This window comes from Pogonomyrmex barbatus, unplaced genomic scaffold, assembly GCF_055798465.1.
Source record: "Pogonomyrmex barbatus isolate J1 unplaced genomic scaffold, ASM5579846v1 scaffold23, whole genome shotgun sequence".
Lineage (NCBI taxonomy): Eukaryota > Metazoa > Arthropoda > Insecta > Hymenoptera > Formicidae > Pogonomyrmex > Pogonomyrmex barbatus.
The window spans coordinates 1,192,182-1,216,082 of NW_028297120.1; the positions used below are offsets into that span (position 1 = coordinate 1,192,182).

At 41.4% G+C, this 23,901-nt stretch overlaps 1 protein-coding gene and 1 long non-coding RNA gene across 3 annotated transcripts in view; one reads left to right on the forward strand and one right to left on the reverse strand.

Annotated features, from left to right (window-relative positions):
• LOC148936334 (uncharacterized) overlaps positions 1 to 18,674 on the reverse strand; it is a 77,566-nt gene extending 58,892 nt beyond the window's left edge. Inside the window, exon 1 of the long non-coding RNA XR_016139583.1 lies at positions 18,544 to 18,674. This is a non-coding gene — a long non-coding RNA (uncharacterized LOC148936334). The remainder of the gene's footprint in view (positions 1 to 18,543) is intronic.
• salm (spalt major) overlaps positions 17,749 to 23,901 on the forward strand; it is an 82,664-nt gene continuing 76,511 nt past the window's right edge. The window contains exon 1 of one of the 2 annotated variants that reach the window (XM_089078400.1): positions 17,749 to 19,361. In XM_089078400.1, the coding sequence (XP_088934526.1) occupies positions 19,256 to 19,361 (106 nt within the window). In that variant the 5' untranslated portion in view covers positions 17,749 to 19,255. The remainder of the gene's footprint in view (positions 19,362 to 23,901) is intronic. The other variant, XM_089078401.1, reaches the window with a different exon arrangement.

Consider the following 23,901-nt stretch of genomic DNA (forward strand, 5'->3'; position numbering starts at 1 on the left):
TTTATCGACCATAAAGCCGTAGAAAATGTCGGGCAGAGAGAGAAAGACGACGTTACGAATAAAGGCTTCATGTCTCAGGCCTATAAAATCAGCGCGGATGTATTGTAGCTTCGCTTGCATATAATATGGCAGCATGTAATAAACTCCCTGTGGTGTGTCTGCAAGACGATTGGGTATTACTTTTCGTTTTATTATCACTTTATTATTACCGCGGGTTGCCTTTATGGCCATATTAAGACAGCGGCGAATGTGCGGTCGTCACATATGCGTGTGCGTGCACAAAGTGATTCACCTTTCTCGGGGGGGGGGTTCTCCTCTTGGCCACTTTACCACTCTATCAATTATAACTCGAGGATGGATCCGCTTTTTCAAAGAACGGGAGTAACAGACGAGAGTGCGCGCGCGCGCGCGCGCAGTAGCGTTCGTACATTATAAAATCGGTTGTTTGCAGCACGACAAGTACTGGGATTCTAATAAAGATTCGTTACGCCTAGGGAAAATTTTATGATTCGATATTAAACCAATCTAACTTGAAATAGTTGCATTAAACTTAATAACATGGTTAGAACTAGTTATACACTAGACTATGTTGTATAATATATCATGGTTACAGATATATGTTTAATATATGACTTTTTAATTATGAAAATCACATATCTATAACCATATATCTAAAACCATATATATATATATATATATATATATATATATATATATTCAACACACACGCGCGCGCGCGCGAATTGTGTGTGTGTGTGTGTGTGTGTGTGTGTAGATAGAATTATTATTCATAGACAAAAATATTTATTAAAAATGTATAAAAATAGTTGCGGGCTACCTGTCTGCTTTTTTCACTTTTCTATTTTGCTTAAGCATTGCTAATGTTCAATGTTTACACTACACAATTCGTATATTTAATTTTTATTGCTATTAACATATATTTTATAAATATACAGTAATAAACAATTAACAATGTTGAATATTATTGAATTTTAGAGAATTTTAAGAAAACCACAAAGCATCGTAACAACGACGACGTAGGACTAAGAGAAGAAGAACGAAGGGCTGGCAAACTGGAGGGCAGGAGAAAGAAAAGAACAGGAAGAACAAGGGACCAAAGGGTCAAAGGTGAAACCCAGCCTCTCGCCCTTGCTGGGCGGAGAGATCCAATCGGAATCCTTGCTATACTCGGACTCCTTCATCCTTGCAACTTGGCTCGCATCATGCCCTCATTATACTCCTATCGTGAAGTGCGATTAGAGGTGCAAATTTGTTGGAATCGTTGCTGCGCCTCGGGAGTTCAGCAACGTGCACCTCGTTCCATCTTATTTCCTAAAGCTTCGTAGCATGTTTTTCGAGTAACAAATTTGTTAATAAAATATCTCGGATGAAACAAAAACTTAATTCTATATAAGTCAACGATACGCCAAGATACAACAAATTCAGCGATTTCAATAAATTAATAAACTCCAAGGATCCAATGTTTTATATATGTATAAAATGACACACACACACATATATATATATATATATATATATATATATATATATACAAAGGCATTTAACCAGAACGATAAAAGTACAATAAAATATAACAATCAATGTACGATACGTTTCGAGAGGAAATTATCTAAGGTGATATAAAATTTGATATAATCATGTGTTATGATAATTTAAAATACGTAAAAATATGGAGATAAAGCATATACGATGAAAATGCAAGGACCCAAAAATATCTTAGCGACATTCTTCCAGAAAACTTCTAGAAACTTCTGAAACTACCTACAAGTGGTTGCTTATCGTCGTCGAACTTTCGGGGTTTCAGGAAAAATAACCGATCGGATAAAGATCTTTATGTGAAATGGAGAGCTGAAATATTATACCCGTTAGAATCCAAATTGGGTTCTTTTAAAACGCCCTGCAAGCCGCAGGTATTTATAATTTCAGCCTGGTTTTGATGTACTGAATTTACATAGCGACTCCGTGTTCCCGTCGCGAGTAAGCCGCACTTATAAATACGCTATTTTATTCCACGGACAGAATACGATTTTATGAACACGACGAATTTTTACAGATTCTAAAATTCGATAATTCGACCATACTTAACGTATCTTATTATATGCCACACCGAATCTATGTGTAACCATAACGTTTTGTTCCACGATATATATTCAATCAAAGGTTTTTATGTCACACATATTTTTCAATAAAGATAAAAATCGTAATATTAAATAATCATATAAAACAATCTTATACCAAGAAGAATTTGTAATTTTTTCTATGTACTGATGGGTTTCAGTTTTGCTCCGTTTTTCTGTGGCTTGCTTTAAAACATGATATAATCTATATATGTACGTATGTATGTATGTATGTATAATTAAAATCAAATATATTTATTTTATATAATTGATAAATAAAAAAAAAGGTCAATGTGGTCAATACAATAAGGTCAAATCGGGCTATCAAAATAAAAAGATGCTAATTTTTAACAATTTTAATAAGACTCCAATACAATATACTTATGACAGCGAGATTTTCCTCCGATATTTCACTCTCCAGAGATCTCTTTTGCTCTTTGTGGCGCAACATTCTAAATTGTTTTTCCGGGTCTTATCGATCGTTTGACAATAACGCTCGATAGCCATCGTCGAAATACGGTTGAAACTTTCTAGGCCGGAGTAACCGCGGTCAACGCACAGGACCACCAGCATCGGCGACGTTCACGAGCCAGTTGCATACGTTAAAGGGACGGGCTGTTGTTGTTTTTAATTATGTTTATAATCAACGCGTGGCATGTCTATGGTAATCGGTACCCGCCTATTCGGTCGGCCAGGCGAGATTTACAGCCCAGTTAGTCTCGCTTGCAATGATTCTCAAATCACACCCACGGATCAACATTAAGCGGAAACGATATCGTTTCGAGGAATTACGCTTACAAAAATATTACTAAATTTAATTTATCTCTCTCGATTGCACACGTATATGATGTAGTATATTTATAAATTATATTATACGATATATTTAAAAAAATTACTTAAAATAATATAGAAAGGACAGAAAATGTGGGTCCATCATCGCAAACAATGCAATGTAAATAGTAAAATAATTTTCATTTCAACAATAATTGAAATTTCTTGTTAAAATTATTATAGTTAATATATTTCAATAATAATTATAAAAGGTAGTCTAATTTATTTTTAATTAAAAAAAAATAACGCGCGTGAATATAATAAATAGACATATTGAATAAGACAACGCTAATAATTTGAAGAAGATATACTTAAAAATTTATGTGTGAGAAATAAGATTTATTTAAATAAAATTCCATTCATATATAGCAAATAATCCATTTTACAATTAGTAAGAAAAATTAAATATATTTCACAGAACTGTATATATTTCGCCATCGTAGTCAAATTTTTTTTATAACCAATAAAAAAATATTACAAGCTAATATTCGCTTCTTCGAATATTTCGTCTTTTTTTCTTAATGTAACTTATATTAAATATTATTTATATAACGATAAAGAATTAGCCTTCCCCATTGTTCCCCCGTTGTATCGAGCCTACCCTATAAGCTGTCGACGTTAATACGAACAAGACTACAAGTATAGACATAAATTGGAGAACGTCAGTTACACGCGACGAGGGAGCCTTGGAAAAAAAATGCATCGTGCCCCGAGGTGACCCGGCACCTAAAGTGAGATTTGTTAAAGAGTCTCTTGGTAAGTCTTGCGAGGCTATACATACACACTTGTATATACGTATATTAAACGGCACACACAACTGTGCCCGCTAATGACGCGGAGCGATACCGAGCGATATCTCTAATTAATTCCTTCTATCTTCTCGATATACAAATGCCCACGTTGGCCCACTGTAATACCGAGGTCTGTCGTATAGAGAGCGGCGTTCTTTCGGCGCCATTGAAAAAGATTTACCGAGCGTTCCGCACGACAGCCGGGAGTAGTTAGTAAAACCGTAAGAAAGGAAGTACACTATTGTCCGTAAAAGATCAATTACATTGCTAAAACGATAGCATACCGAGGACACGGCTTGGTAGTACAAGCGAAGCTTATTGCAGCGTCGAATTGTCCGCTGCTTAAGGAGACACAGCACTTGATTTACGCGGCATGCTTTTTTTTTTTTTCTTCGCTCAGATTCGCAAGAGGTAAAAAGGTACATGGATAGAAAGTGGAGGCAAAAAAAAAAAGAAAAAAAAGGTCTAGGAGAAAAATCTGTCTTAAGTAAATCGAAATCGAAATAATTCGTGTGTCGTGTCAGATGATAAAGACCCAAGTCGTCTAATTGTTCGATATATATTAAAAGCGGATCTTCCGTCGCAAAAAAAGTCTCTTCGGGGGATCATCCGAAAGCCCGGCCGAAAGCCGCAAAATTGCATCGGACGTTAAAGCAAATACGACGTTATATAATATAATATAAAATGCGAGTGTTATGGCCCATTCGCGCATAACATCGGGCGAGCGTAGCTGGTTTGATTGGCCTGAGGCATACCGAATGATATCCGCGTGTTCCCAGCCGAGGGCTCGTCCGGACGCGCAAGCGACAACGTGTGCGGACATTAAAGCATAAAGTATCGCGGGACGGCCGTGTAAACGAGACATCGCTTTGATGCCCGTGACGAGGGACGGAGGGGGAAGAGGGGGGGGGGGGGCGGGAGGGGACGCGGAGGGACGGAGAGATAGCGAAGGGAGACGCGCGCGCGAGGGAGCGAGAGGTGGATGGGGCAGGGGAGGAGGAGGAGGAGGAAGGACGTACGACAACCTATGAGCAGCGGTCCTCAACCTGGTGGCTACCGCGAGGCGCCGAGGATAGGATCGGTCACGCTTTTGTCGGCACCGGCGGACAATTTAATCACGACGTTATTGGAGGGTGGGCGTGAACCGTTTGTTTGGCCGTCTATTAGGCAATAATAACCGGGGTGCGCCCGCTCGAGGAGAGCCCACGAGATAATTTATTCCCAGCGGAGGCGCCCTGCGGCCTTGCCACGCCCAGATACGCCACCAGCGCGCTCGCCACCGCTTTCGACGGTCTACTCGGGGCTCGTGCCGCCGTCACCACCGCCGTCGTCACCACCGCCGTCGTCACCACCGCCGCCGCCGCCGCCGCCGCCGCCGCCGTCACCACGTCGCAGCTTCTTTATAATGTAACATCTGCAAATAAGCACGTCACAGACACATGCCCTATAACAGCAAATCAACCGTTTATTTTCGCGTCTCGTACCACGGTCCCTCGTCAGCGGACTGTGTTTATTGGTACTCGAGTATGACCAGCTCCGATAATCACCAGTAGCGAGCGCAGATCATTATTTGTTAATTATAATTTCTGTAGTGTACGTCATGTCAACTCGTTGCGACGAGCACGAAGGCAGTTGTCGCGATAAGAGCGCAAGCGGAAAAGTCTCTCGCGAGACTTTGAGAAATCAAAATTGACGTTAGCAAAATGAGATCGAGTATCTATCTTTGTATTTTAAACTGCAAAATGATGAAGTTTAATAACTAAAAATTTCGCTACATAATAATTAATTTTATTGTCGGCTAAATTCAATTCAGCTATATATAAAAGTAGAATATATCTCTCTATAATTGGTATCTGGGATGCACGAGTGCGAAATGCGACGAGTTACTTTTTGCACTTATTCCATTATAATGGGATGTAAGAGGGATGATGGGCACGACTGGGAAAATAACCGTGCAAACGCGGAGTCGCTGGCTCGCTCATATCCGGCGCGGAGGGGAAATCTCCCGAGGGTAGGTTTAAAAACAAGGAGACTCGAAGAAGACGGGTGCCTCGTGAGGACCGACTCGGATGCTTTGATTCGGCTTCGCCTCGGCAATGCATCCAAGGCCGCCTCGAATCTGAACGCATAAACATGCCAAGGATCGTGGGACGTCACTCCTCACATAATAACAATAAGAATCCGTCGGCTCGCCTCCGTCCCGCCGCGCGTCACATCACATCCTCTCGCTCCCTCGGGAGAGACAGCGCCACGAGATCCCATGTGATTACAGCCGCGGGAGCGTCTTCACAAATCACTCGGTCTCTCGCTGCGGACTTCTCCGAGAGGAGAAGTTGCGCGCTCCTTCCGCTCTCCTCCCTCTCCGCCCTTCGTCCATCGACCTTCCCTTCTTCCCTCTCAATCTCCTCTCTGTCTGCCCCATCCCCCTCGCCGATATTCCCTCCGCGTCCCCCTCCTCTCTTCCCCCTCCCCCCTCCTCGCTCCACTCCCCCGCGTTCGTCGCGTACCCCAACGTGCCCCCTTCCCAGGGGCGCACGTATTCACACCGGCCAGGGACTCGACAGGTATTCCGTTTGCGGTAGACTTTCGATAGCCTTCCCGCATGTGTTTCAACTTGCTAATAAGTTACATCCGGTAGTAGTCGCTCCTTTCGCGTATATACCGAAACGCGCGGCGCACCGGGACATGTCGAAAAGCGTGGGACCCCCGTCCCGTTTGCCAGTTCTCTTCGGAGAGACCACGTCCGACTACGTTTCGAACGAGTCGTACGAGTCTCGTACGAGTACGATTATTTACTATCCGTTTTATACAAGCCGTTACATTCTTTCGTTAATTGTTAAATATAAAATGGTACGTTAGACCTTCCTAAAAGAGTCTTACTGGTCCGTGCGCGATTATTACAATGTAACATGTAAATCCGCGATACAAGATACAAAAGTCGAATATAAGTCGTCCGATTGTTGTACAACACCGTTGAGAGAATGTTCAATGGAAGATTAAGCGACTACGTTGCAAAACTTGTTATTGTCGTTTGGAAATGCAATAACTAACAAAGGAGATTATTGAAATCGCATGATTGCCGAATGTTACGTTGTTGCCGCAATTAGATCGTAGTAATGATAGTAACGATTTTTCAGTGCGAGCCATAATCGTTGAAACCCGCGTTAAATCCGCCCCTGCCCCTGGCCTCTCGCAATTCCTCAGCTTTAACCGTCTTCGATCTTCAGTTCCATCAGACTCTTACACTCTCTCCAATGCCGAGGTAGACGGCGCTCAGCTATCCATGACATAAATCTATATCATACAGCCGCTACAGCCTTTATATTCGCCGCATGCATAATATACAACTCGATGAGCACATTGAGTAAATGAATACTGCTAACAGTATTCAAATAATGATGTGTATTAGTCACAAGATGAGCATAAAGCATAAAGCTTAATAAGCTTAAAGAACAAAAGTGTGTCTAATTTCGAGAAGTAACAGCAGATAAATTTATAAATTATGTTGTATTAATGTGTAATAATTTACTTCTTCTATTTGATCTTTTGTAATTAAATGAATTACGTAATTAAACATTAATTTGTTTGATTTTTCTTCTGTATATGACAAGAAGTTGTATGAATAATGTTATACAATTAATTTTATTTATCGCTGGCCACAAATCGATTAAAAATTTTAAAAATAAACTTTCATAGATAAAAAAAAACACAATTAATGTTTTGCAATATACAGTTTTTATAAGTCAAGATTAATTACTCGGGAAATTAATAAGGATCCAAGAGCAAGAAAGAAAGTAGATATGAACATAAGTCCGAAAATGCATTGTTTTCGAGTTATCATCATTTTTATGTTGAAATTTGAAATTTCTTTGCTTTCGAATTTTTTTCATCAAAATTAAAAAAAGAGAATGGTCTTTATGAGTTTTATAACATAATTAAAGTCGAATAAACATGTGGATTGCTTTAGCATTACTCAGGACTGTGGAATCTCTGCTGAGAGATGTTAAGCGGTCTGTATCTCTACGTGATGCATTCTGTGTAGTGCTAAAACAGCCCACAAATTTTATTTAACTTTAATTATATTATAAAACTCATCAAGACCATCTCTTCTTCTTGAATTTTGGCAAAAAAAAATTCGAAAACAAAGCAATTATGAAATTTTAATGTAAAAATGGCGACTCAGAAACTCAGAAACAACGCATCTACAAATCTATACCAACTTTTTTTTTTCTTGTTTTTGACTTTCTAATCATTTCCCGAGCGATTGACCTCCGCTTTTGAAACATTCTCTTCTTATAATATTCTATTGATAGGGATCTCAACCTTCAACGGTCGAAATATTTCTACATCCAGTGATCGCAGTGTCCTTCCATAAATCTGCAGAACGCATCAATCTACTTACTACGTTTAAACTGCAAGTTAGCAAGAGCGACACGGTGTGTGTTGGTGCGTAATAACGAGTCCTTCACTCTCGCTCGCCTTGTCCTCTTCGAGGATCTCGGGCCGCCGCTGGGGAGACTTTCTTCCGTGCACCACCAAGATCGCTCCCGCATAACACAGCGGCGGCGTTTGCTGGCGAGCAGCCAATTAAATAAATATTCGTTGACATCACGGTCGCGTCACTTCTACAAACTGTCCCCCTTGACATTCGACCGAACGGAGGTAGTTTACCCCTGCCTCCGCGGCAGCGGTTCTCTCCTCGTGGCTTCCTCTGCTTCCTCGTGGATGACTGGCTGCCGCGGGTTAGAGAACGCAAGATGTACGATTTGGAATTTATCACTGTTCGCGAGTAAATCGCGAGTAAACCACGCAGTAAACCACGCGCTTGTTGCGCTTTCGGTGCCTGAGCGCGGCTATCGCGCAATTACATCGCTCCATATTAACATGTTTATATTTGGACACGATTAATTAATAAAGATCAAAGAATGCTCGATACATTTCACGCAATTATTATGATGATAATAATAATAATAATAATAATACAACAGGACATCCATTTATTAAATTAATTTTTACATTGGATTTTCAGAAATATGAAAATATGGAAATATCAAAAATTCTTTTTGAAATTTTTTTTTAAATTGGACAACTCTATGGAAAGATATATTTATCATACTAAAATTAATTATAATAATTTGTGCAATTAAGCATAAGTGTAACGTGTATTTCGTTGTATCATAATTATTATTATAAATTAATATAGCACTCGCTTCACGTCTACACTGAGGCATTCAGGAAAGGTTGAAAGGATAAAGGAGCAGAAGGACGGGAGATTTGAAGATTTAAAATAAAGCGAGAGAAGGAGAAAAAGAGGAAAAGCACGAGAAATGTGGGCGTGCACATTCGCGTCCTCTCGTCGCGTCGTTTCTATGACGCGTTATCCCAAAAGGTGTCGAGGTGTTTCCTTCGCCGTTTCGGCCGCGATGGGGACCGAAAAGGGATCCGGCGAGAACAACCGAGATATATCGTCCTTCTGGCTGTTAATAAGATGAGACAATGCTCGGGGACCGTCTGTGACCGTGTGTCGCCGCCGGAAAGCTCTAGCGCGCGCGCGCGCGCGCGCGCGTGTACGGATACGACAACGTTGTGTGCGCGGTCGGGATCTCCGGGATGGCCGTGTGCTCGGGAGAAGGCACGGGCGTTCATATGTTTATTAGCCGGACCCGGCATAAATAACGCAGCTATAAGGTATAAGAACGGAGAAGAAAGGGTAGTAGGAGTACGGCGGGGTACGGGGAGGATCCGTGGGGGCCGATCGAGGGGGCTGGTGGGACAACGCTCTCTGATCGAGAGAGGGAGGAGAGAGGGAGGAGAGAGGGAGGGAGGGAGGAGGGAAAGGCTGGCAGCGTGCGAGGACAGCGAAGACTCGGTCCCGAAGATCGCCCGAGTAAATTGTCACACGCTCTCTCTGTTCTGAGGAAACGGAGAATTGGGGTGGTGCTGCGGTGTCTCTCTCTCCAAGAGGAAGAGGGACAACGGAGGAAGAGAGAGGGAGAAAGGGGCTGAAGACGACGATCGGTCCGGTAAAAAAGAGGTGACGGAGGAGGATCGCGGGTGGAAAGAGATCCTATCCTAAAGTAGACTATATAGAGAGACCGAGCGGAAACAGTGGTGTGCGTGAACGAGAGAGGAAGAGAGAGAAAGGCAGAGCGGATAGCACGATTGTTCCTTTTTTTTTTTTTCGACCCGCGAAGTCGAGACGAGGAGATCGAGAAGAGGGAAGAGGGCGGGGGCGGGGGCGGCAGCGCGGGGTAGCGCCTGGGGAGGAAGGTGGATGGAGGGAAAGATGGACCGAGAGCTGGACCTACCTAATTTACCTCCCAGATAATGCGGCATAATTAAAGCAAAATGTAACGTCGCTGGCAATTAAAACAAATTTATGCGGCCGAGATCCGCGATCGGCCAACTCGGGTCCCTTTCTGCCAACCTTGAATGCGTTCTTACCTTCTCTCTTCCACGAGATGCATTATTATTGTTATTACCGTTACTGAATGTATCTTCGGCTCGATATTATCGAAGGCTACTACAAAATCCGAGGACGTGGGTCTCGGAGTTATTTTTTAGAAAACTACGATATCGAATACATCAATAAAATGTCAGTATATATATATATATATATATATATATATATATATATATATATATATATATATAGTTATATGATAACATGAGTAATTATTTTATAAAGAATATATACATGTTATAGATAAACCATGTAAGAATTGCATATAGATGGTGATGAAATGAACAATAAAAGCAGAAAATAAAAATTGTAGAACCTTCGCAACTAATAATGGTTTATTTAGTATTCATTTATTTATTTATTTAGTATTCATTGTATTATTATTTGTTTATTATCGTTGTTTGATCTTAAAAGCCACGAGAATTAATATTTAAATCAAGCGTTAATAAAAATCAAAATAAAGAACTGATAAAAAAGATTAGTAGAGGATCATTTGGTCGAATTATATCGATGACACTTGAATGGTTGAATAATACAATTCAGGACATGAATTCTCATTAAGATGCAGATGTCCCTTAGTTTTAGTGTGTAAGATCCTTTAAGAGATATCTCTTTTCTTATATAGTGTGCATCGGAATTTAAAACAAAATAATTCCAGATCTCATGGAGATGGTAATGCTTTAAATAATATATGCACGATCAATGATAATACATAAAAATATTTGTAATTTAAATAATATTGTTCAATATTATTCAACGAATAATAAAAATTCAAACAAATTGTTCAATAAATAAATAATAAAAAAATTTTGTTATTTATGAAACATGAAAAATTCATAAACTCAAGTAAAGTATAAATTGCAAATCGTTAATGTTACACAACGAATATTGCGAATTAAATTATGTAAATAAATTGCATTATAAATGTACAATCAACGCATTATATTTTAACATAATATACTTTTTAATATAAATACCAAATATTTCCAGCATTAAATATTTCTATTATCATAAAACCACCAGCAAATATATATTTTTTTTTAGAAAACCAAAGTATTATTATGAAAACGTAATTATTCCATGGATAAAATAAGTACATTGATTGCAACAAAGTACTAACAACAAGAAATATTTATCACGCCGAGAGAAAGGGAAATCCCTCGTAATGTCCTTTGGGAATCAAAAGTCGGAGTCCGCTACGTAACTACCGAAAAAGTTCACAAAAGCGGAACACACACATACACACGCACACGCGAGCAAATCAAAGACGGGCAAGAAACTTGGAAATAGTTCGTTATGCCTTTATGATACCTAAGTTCTTCTCCCCCTCCCTCCCTTTTTCTCATTCGCAAACTCCACAGTTACTTATAATCGTCTTGTCAGTTTAATGTTTTGCTGCATATGACGATCTCGGTCGGCCTGGCTGCACCAGTCTCTCCATATATGTTGAATGGTAACCTCCTTGTATACGAATATAGGTGTAAAGCTATATACGTTATGCCAATCTCGTCGAGGAGAGTACACTAGGGAGTTCGAACGGTCCACTTCTGGTCTTCTCGTAACGAAATCGCGCATTTTCACGAGAGCAAACAGTTATGATAAATAAACGATTCTCCACAAATTGTAATTCCACTTCGTTCATCTCTGACGCATTTCGTAAACAATTTTTATCGTAGTGCTTTTTTGCTTTCTGTTAAATCGCTCTCGGTTATTCTAATCTCTAAGAAATCGACACGGTAAATAGAGAACAAAAGAGTTCATATCATTTGTCTATAATTATATTATCTCTTTTATTCTGATATTAATCGCAAAATGGAAATCCGATTCAAATTTAATTGAAAAATCTGCTCAAAAAGAAATTAATAATAGTGTCAGTATTAAAAAAAAAAATAGATTTCAAACTTTGAAAATACGCTTTTTTTAAGGAAGACAAACTGTAACTCTCCGATATGTCTCATTTTTTTCAATCGCTCGTAACGAAGCTCGATTCTGTTTCTTGTACCTCTTAAAAATTCCGAATCGCACGCCCCGGGTTCATTATCAGCCATTCTCATCTCGCTCGTCCACGTAATTTAAATGAATACGACTTTTCCGCCGGGAGGAGCGTGCAAGGTATCTCTTTTTGTCTCCTCATCGATCGGCTCGCGATACCGATGGCCGATCGGAAGGAAAGGAGCCGCTCAATATATAAATCCGGTCCTTAATATTATTTCCAATGGACCCTAACAATATCTGTTATTCCCACCGCCGTCTTATTAGCCGGCGGTGGTAGAAGAGGAAAAAGGGTGATCTGGGTACTTTATAAACGAAATTCATGCGCAACGTGTCCTCGACTGTAAACGCGAATGGAGGGGAAAAAAAGAGGAAAGAAGGGCCGCCCTGGCGATGCCGCCGCGCTGACTGAATATATCCGTAGATAAATTGACGTCAAATCGGATTTTATTGCGAGGGGGAGGACGCAAGGGGAGGGGTGGGGGAGCGGGGGCGGGGGGGGGGGCAGGGAACGCGGGGAGAACTGGGAATATCCTGGACACGGAGAGGTGAAGAAAGGTGATAGAAAACAGGTCCGGTCTCGCCTCGAGCGAGGCACAACTATTTCGTGTTTTTCTTCGGAGATCCGACGTGCCGCTATCGCTCCGCCATCTGCCTGACAAACCCGCGCCATCCTCATGAATACGTCATATCTATTCTTTTGCCACCGAGAGCCATAAACCTGGACCGTCCGCGATCCCCCTGTCCTCCTGTTTCTTCTTCCATCTTCCGTTTATCTTCTACCAATGCGGATCTTCACATTCGGGGCCTAGTATATTTCCAAGATATCAGTTGTGCTCTGTGTGAGAGCCCAACCAAACCTGAAGATTTAAGTCTTTCATCTGTTTAGATGTTTTTTTTTTTTTTTTTTTTTTTTTTTTTTTTTTAAGAAACTTTTAATCCTTCGTATCCACTTTAATTGACTCCGATCTATAATCTAAAGTAATTTTTTTTCTTCATAAAGGATTTCTAAAATAATGTTTCTTCTTGTAATGGAGATAAAATGCTCATAAAACAAGAATTTTATTATAAAAGCCTATATATAGTTTCATTAAAAAAAAAAAACAATATTCTTGTTTCGAAAAAATTTGTCATCAAAATTTATTTTTAAAAATAACTCTTTACGATTACGTTTACAATTTTGTTGAACATTCTCAGATAATATTAATTTTAAGAGAGAAATAGGCATATAAAGCCTATTTCAAAAATAAATATAAAACGCGGAAAAGTTTGGAAAGCAGCGGGTCGTTCGTCACCGATGAAAATCCGGACGTAAAGAAACGGAACAAATAATACGTGTTTAATAGTTACAGGCGGCAAATGTTAATGCGGTAATGCTAATAAAAGGACCGACTGATACTGCGCGCGGATTAAAACGATTCGACGATTTCGCTGCCGCGAGATCGGCGGAGATCGCTTCATTTCCATCGAAATTAAGAGACGGAAACGCAGCGCTCCTTTGGAAGGCGGTCCGCACCGGCGGGCGGCACGTCGGAGAACGAACAAATTTAAATGAACGTGCCGGATGATAAAAGGAGCGTCCGCGAGTATACGCGCGTTTTTTATCCGGCTGCGCCTCCGCAACCTAATTGAATGCAGCGCAATCTAAACGGCGTCAATTTGCTGATTCCCCTTCCGTCCTGAATGACTTTAATGCCCCCACGTACAGAGAGAAAGAGTGAGACGGGCAGACAGAGAGAGAGAGGGGGGGGGGGAGAGAGACAGAGAGAGGGAGAGACCGCCACCTGCTGCGGCGGATTTTCTGCGGTCTTTTAATGCCGCGATCATTGGGATTCGGCTCGGTCGAGTGTACTGGGCGCAAATCTATCGTGTAGGACGAGGTGCAGGTGTCGACAGACCTACTTTCAACGGATACAACGGATTATTCGCGATAATAAAACCATCATTCACGCAATCTCGCAATAGTATTATGATAAAATGTGCATACTTATAACGTATTTATCCCGTTAGTTTAGATGTATTTGACAGAGAGAGCTTTTAGTCCAGCTATTCGTTACAGATGAAATAAAAATAATAATAAAAGGTGTAAAGGTATTTTTCTAATTTTCGACAAAACGATTAATAAATATCGGCCATTATCGTCATGCGGATTCCTTTTTAACAAAAATTGTAGAATTATAGAATATGTTAAAAATTATTATTATGGATATTACTTTTATGCCCTTTACGCATAAGTAAGTAGCTAAAGGAATGATTTATACACCCCGTATAGAGATGCGGAAGTTTATATAGCTGTGACAGAGGAAGTTTTGGTATTCCTTAGCATAGCTAACAATCGTTTATTACAATCTATTGTGTATGCATTTGTGGAGCAATCAACGATGAACAGGCATGGATGTGTACGAGAGGATGCACAGGTACAAGTGTCTCGTATTCGTGAAAGACGTAAGGCAGGTATCTACTAATCCTAGAGGAGGAAAAAAACGCTCACCGCAGGTGTCAGACCCGGCGCCGGCGCTTGTCCGAGGACGAACAAACCGACCACCCTTCTCTCGGACCTCACCGCACATTATAGCCCCCTAAGATCTTTACGCAAAAATTATGAGTCGGAAAGGACAATAAAACCTACTCGAAACAGAAAAGAGACCACACACTTTTATTTTAATGGCTCTAAAGTGGAACTGCGGTTACACTGGTTATGGTTTTGAAAGGACGATACACCGATGATGGATGATAAATAATGATATGCAATATGACGCACAAGATCACACAAGATGAGAATTAATAAACTTGTAAACTAAACACCATTGATAGTTATGTATAGTATAATTTGTGAGAACTTTATATTTTTTGTCTATTATTTGATATAAAACACATCACAATTCTTGTTTAGGTTTTAACTGTTTTCCTTTTTGAATGTATTATTTCCGGTTTTTATGTATATACATATATATACATATATACATACATACATACATACATACCATAAAAATAATTCATGTAACATTTGTAGTAATAAAAAACATCAAGAAGTAAAATAAATATTCAAGAAAACGCAAATCTCAAATAAAATTTTAATTGTTTTTAAAATTAGAATTGTATTCGAATGAGAAATACGTTGAGTTATAATAATAAAAAGAATTGACTCTAATATATTTCTTCATTTTAAGGAAATTAAGGAAATAAATAGATTGTATAGAATAGAAGTGACGCAATCTTTTTCTGTAAATGTAGAAATATCTGTGTAATATTAATTGTATTTACAATAAAATATAAGATTCCTTGCTTATTTAATATATTAAACTCATTATAAAAAAAACGTTTTAAAGAGTCTAATGTCCATATTTAATTACGTTCATTTGATTCAGACATGTAGTTACGATGATTGACGTGCGATGCGCGATATAAAAATAGAGTTCCGTTTCTGAGGAAGGAATTAGCAATAATTAAATCGCTCCACTCGGAAGAATCCCACGCCTTATAGCTGTATCCGAGTACAATGGAGAGGAACTCATGGCAGAGCCTATAGTCGACGCCTTATTCAGACGTAAGGCCGAGGTACGAACCGTTGCGGCATACTCTCGGTCTTGGTCTTCTCGCCTTACCCCAATTTAACTCCCCACGCCCCCTTCGCTTTCCTACTTGTCGCTTTACCGCAACCTTTACCTATAGTTCCTTTCTTTTCGTCTCCCGTCTGAATCGTGCACGACCCACCTGTTCCCTCGCGTTTCCACGTTGCGTGATATGACAAGATGTGACTGAGCGTATCGAGAACTCGAGTAACGTGTAAAACGACACGAATCTCGCGGTTACGCTCGATAACGTTTTCTAAAGTGACATCTCCCTCCCTCTCTCTCTCTCTCTCTCTCTCTCTCTCTCTCTCTCTCTCTCTCTCTCTCTCGTGTATCTGCAGTGACAATTATATTATTTTATACCAGTAAGTTTTTCGTATTACCGATAACAAAAGAATTTCTTCTTCCTCCTACTCTTTCAAGCAGGAGCGTATTTGTCGGACGTACTAATGAGCGTAACCAATCGAAACATTTCGCCCGTTTAGATTGGATAGTCGACTTTGAATCTATAAATAAGATTTCTACTCAGTGCGCGCAATTATAGTAATTACGCCAATTGAATTGCGAATACCTTCTTGAGGAAATTTCGATTGACAAGTAATTCGCGAATGACATGAAAGCAGAAATGTCAACGCGCTTGTTACGATCTCTCTTGCGTTTCGCTTCTCGTCTCACATATAACCGCCGGATCAAGCAAAACAGAAGAAGGAGAAAATAATTGAGTAGCATAAAATATAACGATATCATCGATTGACGCTGTATTGACGGTGTATTGATGTGGTGCAGTATGATGCAGTGAGATGCGGTGTGATGCGATGTGATGCGGTGCGATGTGGTGCGGTGCGATGCGATGCGATGCGATGCGATGCGGTGCGATGCGGTGCGGTGCGGTGCGGTGCGGTTCGGCTTGTCGGCGGCGGCGGCGGCGGCGGCGGCGGCGGGAACGCGCCGAGAGCACCGTGGAAGCGCGCTAGAATATTCACGCTGAAACGCGGCATATAAAATCATAGAGACACGAGTGGCTCGCTATAATAATGCATAAGGAGGCGGGCATTCCTCCGGGACAGGCCACGCCTCGCGGTCCCGCGCCACTTGGTGGGGGGGATATCGAGCATCCGCCGGAAGGGGAATAAGACAGAGAGAAAGATGGATCGTGCAGGTAGAGGAGGATGAGAAAGCGGAGCGACATCGAAGCGCGAGGGGAAGCGAATACGGGTAAAGCGCGAGCAACGCGCGGAGAGAGCCCGCGAAAGGATTCCTCTCTCACGCGCGCGCCCTTTTCGAGGATCACATTTTCGATCACGCTTCGCTGCGCGCGTGAGTGGCCCTTGTGACCCTTGGTGTCACCGTCGCGATCGCGCTCGCGGAATCTCGAGGACGGAGAAGCCGGGATGACGAGGCGCGTGACAGGAAAACGCATCTTACCTTTCCTCTTTTTACTCATCTAGAGATACAAGTCGTCCAAGATCGAGCCCTCGTGTCACGGACGTTCGTGAGACCGATCTTGGCGTCGGACCGGATCCTTCTTTCGAGGGGAAATAGCACGCGGGGGGACGATCACGCGGAGGATGCATGCGTCGCGCGACGTTAGCCGGTGTGCGACAATACGCGCGAGAAGATCGACTTACGCTCGTGCATCAAGGGTGGATCTCCCTGTATTCGCTACGCGACAACGGCGACGATGACGGCGCGCCGCGCCACGCCGCGCATGGAGAAGGGCGCATCGCGAAGGAGGTTGCGCGCCCGACGTCGCCGTCGGCCGCGCGAATGAGAGTGGAGGGGGGAGCGCAAGCTGGACGGGAAGGGGAAGGACGGACGGACGGACGGCGAGCCACGGTCGGGGCGGCGGGGAGGGGGGGAGGCGGGTAGCGGCGGTGGTTGCGGCTGCGGTGGGGGCGAAAGCGCGCGCAGGGCATATCTCCTCTGTGCCCCTACCAGCGGTCGCGTCTCGACGGCGGCGGAGAGGGGCGTCTGGTTGTCAGGCCCAGAGCTGGTCCGTCCGTCGTCCGGCCGACTCGAAGCATCGGAGCAGCGGATTTCGCGCGAGATATAGACCCATAAACACGCACGCGTATACGTACGCGCTCGCACACACCCACACACACATTACACATACACACACACACGACACATCACATTGTGTACGATCACATACACACACACACACATACACGACACATCACACCCGCGCGCGCGCGCGCGCGCGTCCGTCCGTCATCGTGCCGGTCATCGTACACGTGTGTATCGCGTATACGGACAGTGGTGTAGGACACACAACGTGCTCGCGTACACCACGCACATATATCACGGCGTGCGAGGCTCTCTTCTGTTTCCGATTACGGAGTCACATTCGCAAACGCGGGCACCTCTATTCGTCGCGCGTCGCGAATGTCGCCGCCGGTCCTGACGCACCGCGAGCGAACGAGCGAGCGAGAGCTGACACTGTCGCACGCGGCGATCGAAATAGCGTGAGAATCGAGAAATACGTGAGGTGTGTTGTGGTGAGCGATTACGTGGCTGCGATTATCATACGCGTGAACTTGCGAGAAGAATACTTGTGCTCAGCCAAGCAGACAGTGTGGACACTCGGACAGCCGGGACAATTTGTTTCGGAGCGGAGAGAGAAAGAGAGTAGAAGGAAGAGAGAGAGAGAGAGAGAGAGAGAGAGAGAGAGAGAGAGAGAGAGAGAGAGAGAGAGAGAGGGGAGAATAGGCCACGTGCTGTGCCGCACGGAGGAGCATCACCATCCGACTCACCAGTGAGAGAAGAGCCGGTGTCTTCCAAGTGCGTTGGATCCTCTATCGTCTTCGACGATATTTCGTAGCAAAAAAGGAGCTCGCCCCGCGCTGTCATTTAGTGGGGGATGGGTTAGGGGATCGGTGTGTTAGCCTCTATGGATTACTGGCCGAGTTGACACGCTCACCGGCCGGCGGGCGAAAGTAACTCTCCTTTTTGGCGACGATCCACGTCGTATGAAAATTCGCTGCGCGAAGTGCATCGCTGTCGGGTTGATGCGGGGAGATGCGTCTCTCTCCCCCTAGATAGTTAGTGCCGATGGTGAGGTACGCGAGTAATAACGATCGCTGCGTCTTCTCGGCTCCGATTGTCGCCGCGCGGAATTGAGACAGGGACAGGAGACGGCAGGAGGAGAAAGAGACAGAGGGAGACATGCGGTTCGCACCCTCGATACTGCAGCGACGTCGTCAACCGCCGTTGTCTCGTCGGCGACGTCTAGACTGACCACGCATTCGTCTGCTTTTCGTCGGGATCCCGAGGAAGAGGAGGAGGAGGAGGAGGTGGAGGAGGAGGAGGAAGAGGAAGAGGAGGCTCCACGAAGAACGAGTGCACAGGCGGTCGATCCAACCGACTCGGTCCAAACCGTCGCGTCGGCGGACGACGACTGCCTCTTCGAGGAGTGCGAGAGCGACGAGGAGGAGAGCGGCGAACTGATCCAACCGAGTCGGAGGGATGTCACGGAGAAAGCAGGCCCGGCCGAGTCGTGCTCATCTCGAGGAGGATCTTGTCCAGAGGCCTCTGTTGACCAATCCCATTGGAACTGTCGCGGGCGATATCCGTAAGTGACTCTTTCCCCGAAGGATTAGTCTGGATAAGGGAGATCATCCTCGTTTCGGGATGTTACAGTAGTTGCCTCCTGCTCGAATTATTTTCGAATTTATTCGAATATATAATACGATATAGAAGAAAAACGGTGAATCTGTTAGACGCAACGTAGGGGGAAAATATAGGAAGCAACAAGGTTTACCTTGAAAAAAATCGTATCTCGTATATTGATCCAAAAAATCTTTGTACCTTAGTTACGTGCTCAAAAAAAGAGGATTAATCTAACGCTTAATTATTAAAATATATTTGTCATTTTAACGCTTGGAAATAGATAAAACGATTGTGCGCTGCTTGTGTCCATAAGACACGATGAGAGTGATAATCTTTATTTTAAAATACAAAAATAAATACTTTCAATTAAAATACTTTTTATAAAAACAAAGCGACATATAAGCGATAAAAAAACAGCAACGTCTTTCTAGAGAAGTGCACGATGTATAATGCAATACAAACCGTAATAACCATATCGAATCAGTAAACGTAAACAATGTAATGTCTTTCCTTGAAACTTGTACCATCTTTCCCTAAACCCCAGCTACACACACACACACACACACACACACACACACACACACACAAAAAAGTTCAGAGTAAAATATATCAAGCCAAAGTTACACCGACTTACCCGATAGTTCGGAGCACAATAACGCGATAAGAAAGCTCATCCCAGGAAGGTACGGTAACGGCTTTACGATATATACGACGGCTCAAGCTGGAGGATGCTGGGACTAGTCCGATATGTGAGGAAAAACGGAGCGACGATTATCCGCGGCCGCGTCTGACAATTTTATCGACAATGCTGTGCAGCCGGCATTTCGCGGCACGAATGGCACAATTATTGCTGTGCGCGCGCGGGGCACGAGAACGAGAGATACCGGAGATACCGGATACGCGTAGAAACGCGGCCGAGATAAATTCCATAAATTGACACCGACTAAAACACACACACACACACACACACACACACACACACACACACACACACACACACACACACACACACACACACACACACACACACGATATTAGACTAAAATCTGGCCCGAGATTAATCCCGGCGTTTTCCACCATAATAACAGTCGGCTCGCTAAATGCACCGGAACCGATTCAACCGAGTCCGACTTTCCGTCGGACCGAAGCGCGCCTCGCCTCCTCGGGGATCCACCTCGGGGATAAACGGAGACCTGCCTCGGCGTAACATCAAAGCGAGCCTAAGAAACGGAGCCGATAAAACGCTTCCATCTTGCTACCCGCAATGCCGCTCGGACCGTACGCTCCTCTCGCCGCGATTTTCGAGTGCGATTAACTCGCACTCGAGAATTACACTTTACGCGAAAATTGCTCGGTTGTAATACACGCCGCTCCGTGTCTCGCGATTGTATCTTCGGTATACACATCCTTACGCCACATTAATCCCGCTTATATTCTCGAACGGAATTTCTAATCAGTTTGTATCATAATCTGAAGTCTTGACGAATATGTGCTACAGAATGTGCGCGACCTATCTATTTCGCGACGATAAAATTAAAATTTTGAAGCTTAAAAACTGTGTGTATGTAATCCTTATGCGTGAATCAATACAGTGCTGTATCAATTTTTGTATCAATAAACATGTCGATAATAACAATAAAAAAAAAAAAAAAAAACAAAAAGAAGAATAAATGAAGATAAATATTAGTATTAAAAGCAAATTTCATTTTCGATGATATGTTTTACGTTTAAAAAAATTATAAAAATTGCATATACTATATCTCTTAGATCTAAATGTCCTAATATTGGCTGTCAAAATTTCATCAAGGCGTGCAGTGATTTCTATCTAGGATCACTAAACTTCTATCGAGAATACATATTTATATTTTTCCCATTAAACATAACCAGACATAACTTCTTCGATCGCGAGACGGAAACGGGGGGGGGGGGGAGGAGGGAGGAGAAGGGGGATAAGAACTCGTTACTATAAACTACTTGGTTTTACTGAATCCACGTACCTGACATCTTCGTGTATCCATTTGGTACGTGTACCATTCGCAGACATCACGTCTAAACAGGAAACATTTAATGCTGGACACGCTTAACCTCGCCGATAAAAACGGATATTTCGTGGAGAGGCCCGTGGAAGGTATTTTTCAGAAAACGGTATCTCGTAAGGTAACGCGGAAAATATGTCCGGTAATCCGTGTGACGAATGAAATTTCAATAACGCCCCCCCCCCCCCGTATCGGGTGGCGCCATGGCGGGACGGTCTTAATTTGCCCAACTTTTTCAATTGTAAGTTTCCACCACAGTTTCTCCACCCTGTTGTTGTACTCTCTGAATAGTTGGAACATCTCGAAAACAACATAAAGCGCGTCTCATTCCTGGCGCGTGTACGTGACAGGCCGGTTTCTTGCTGAGTCAGGAGCAAAATCGAAAACGTCTGCGGTTAACGATAAGTCTAGGTCTCCGTGGACCAAAGTTTGTCTAAATAATGCGCTAATTATAATTTGTTCTCCAAGTTTCTCTGTAAATTCTTCTTCTCGATAACGGAAAAAATTGTGATACTGTCATAATTTCTTTCCTATTTAGACACAAATATGTCTGTATGTTTGTACTCATCTCGATATGTACGTAATATCCACACATAACGATAAATTGATAATAATTGATATATAATTATTGATAAAGAAATATTTGGTGAGAAATATTTGTCTTGTCGTCAATCTTATTTATCAATCTTGCTTGGATTTCATTATATTACACACATGAGAATGAAATATTGATATTGTAACTTTGTTCTTTCTAGCCGAACTAATGTATATATTCGTATATAAAATGAAATAGATATATATTTCAGGCTTGAAAGAGAGAAAGAAAGTTTCAGTGCAATCCAGCGAGAGAAGAGACGTTTTATATAAATAAAAAAACGTGATATTTGGTGCATTATTTTATAAAATAATTATGCCCTAACATGTCCCTTTTTGATAAAAGTGACATTTTGATGTGTTTCTTGAGAATTTTGAGAGTCTTGAGAATCTTGACGTGTTTCTGGAGAAAAAAATACATATTTAAAATTAGGAGATATGTACTTTATATGAAAACCATATTATATTTACACTTTATATTATTACGTCAAATAGAATGTCTTTTTATACCTGTTTTTGTCAGTATTCGCAAGTGTTTTCTTTATCTCATAAGTGAAATAATGACGTTAATTGATTTAATATATTTATAGTATGTATATTTTACAATATAATTAATAATAATAAATTTTATATATATATATATATATATATATATATATATATATAAAATTGATAATAACTATAAATAATAAAAATGGTGCTTGATGTTTGATAATTGATAATGATGATTATGAATATCGTTAAATATCATAATCCAACACAGACAATTTCCTGATCAAGACTCGGAAATTATCATTTCTTACGGTCGGCCTTCGTCATTCAAAGAGACATAACGAACATTCATGAATCATAAGTATGAAACGCAGTATTCACAAATCAATTTACATTTCTTTCGCTGTTATCTTAATGTTATACATACTACGAAAATATGAGCGACCAGTTACTGTATCAACGGGCCATTGTATTAAAAAGATAAAGCAATTAATATATCGAGACAAAGTTATATTAGGTGTAAAAAATATTTGTGACTAATTTCAACAAGAACTTTCCGTACTATTTATTAATAAAATAATTTTTTTCATAAAACAGATAATTCTAGATATTCTCTCGAAGACATTTCTAGAAGAAATTTCATACAAACAAAACTTGTTGTATTTTTTTTTTTATAAAAATAGAAACAATTCAAAAATCTGTAAAAAGAATTTATAATCCTCTTAAAGTTTTCGTAAGATATTGACATGATATGAAAAGATAAATAAATGTTATGTTAGTTTACTTGAAAACGTTGTTAAAAGAAGATGATTGAATCGAAATGTTATCATTATGTGTTTATCATGAAATATTTATCATTATGATCATTTCGAAATGCGATGAAAGAAAAAAGAAAATTATTACGAATTTTAATGCAATTTATGGAAAAACATTCAACAAAACTTGTTGCCTTGAGCATGCATCACAATTTACAATTTATACTTTTTTATTTGTAAGTTATTCTTATTAATACAATCGCTTTATGTTAAAAAAAAATCGCAATTTCTCTCGCGAATGTATATTATTAAATAAAATCACATGAAAGAATGTGCAATTGTGAGTTTGCAATTAAAATGATAATGATAATTGAAATATTTTTTAAGTCTTTCATACACGACGCTTTTTAATTGTGCGAGTAAGAGGAAGTAGGGGAAATTATTAGAAATGATATTTTATCGCGAAGCAATATCGAGGAAAGCGAAGATGTTCGGTCATAAGTTACGATCGTTTGGGAATTGGACGAAGCTTAAGGATATTGGAGTAGCGCCAAGGCTCGCATTGGACAGATAGGATTATATATCGTTCGCAGGTGTATAAAAATTACGCGGATTACACCGCGTG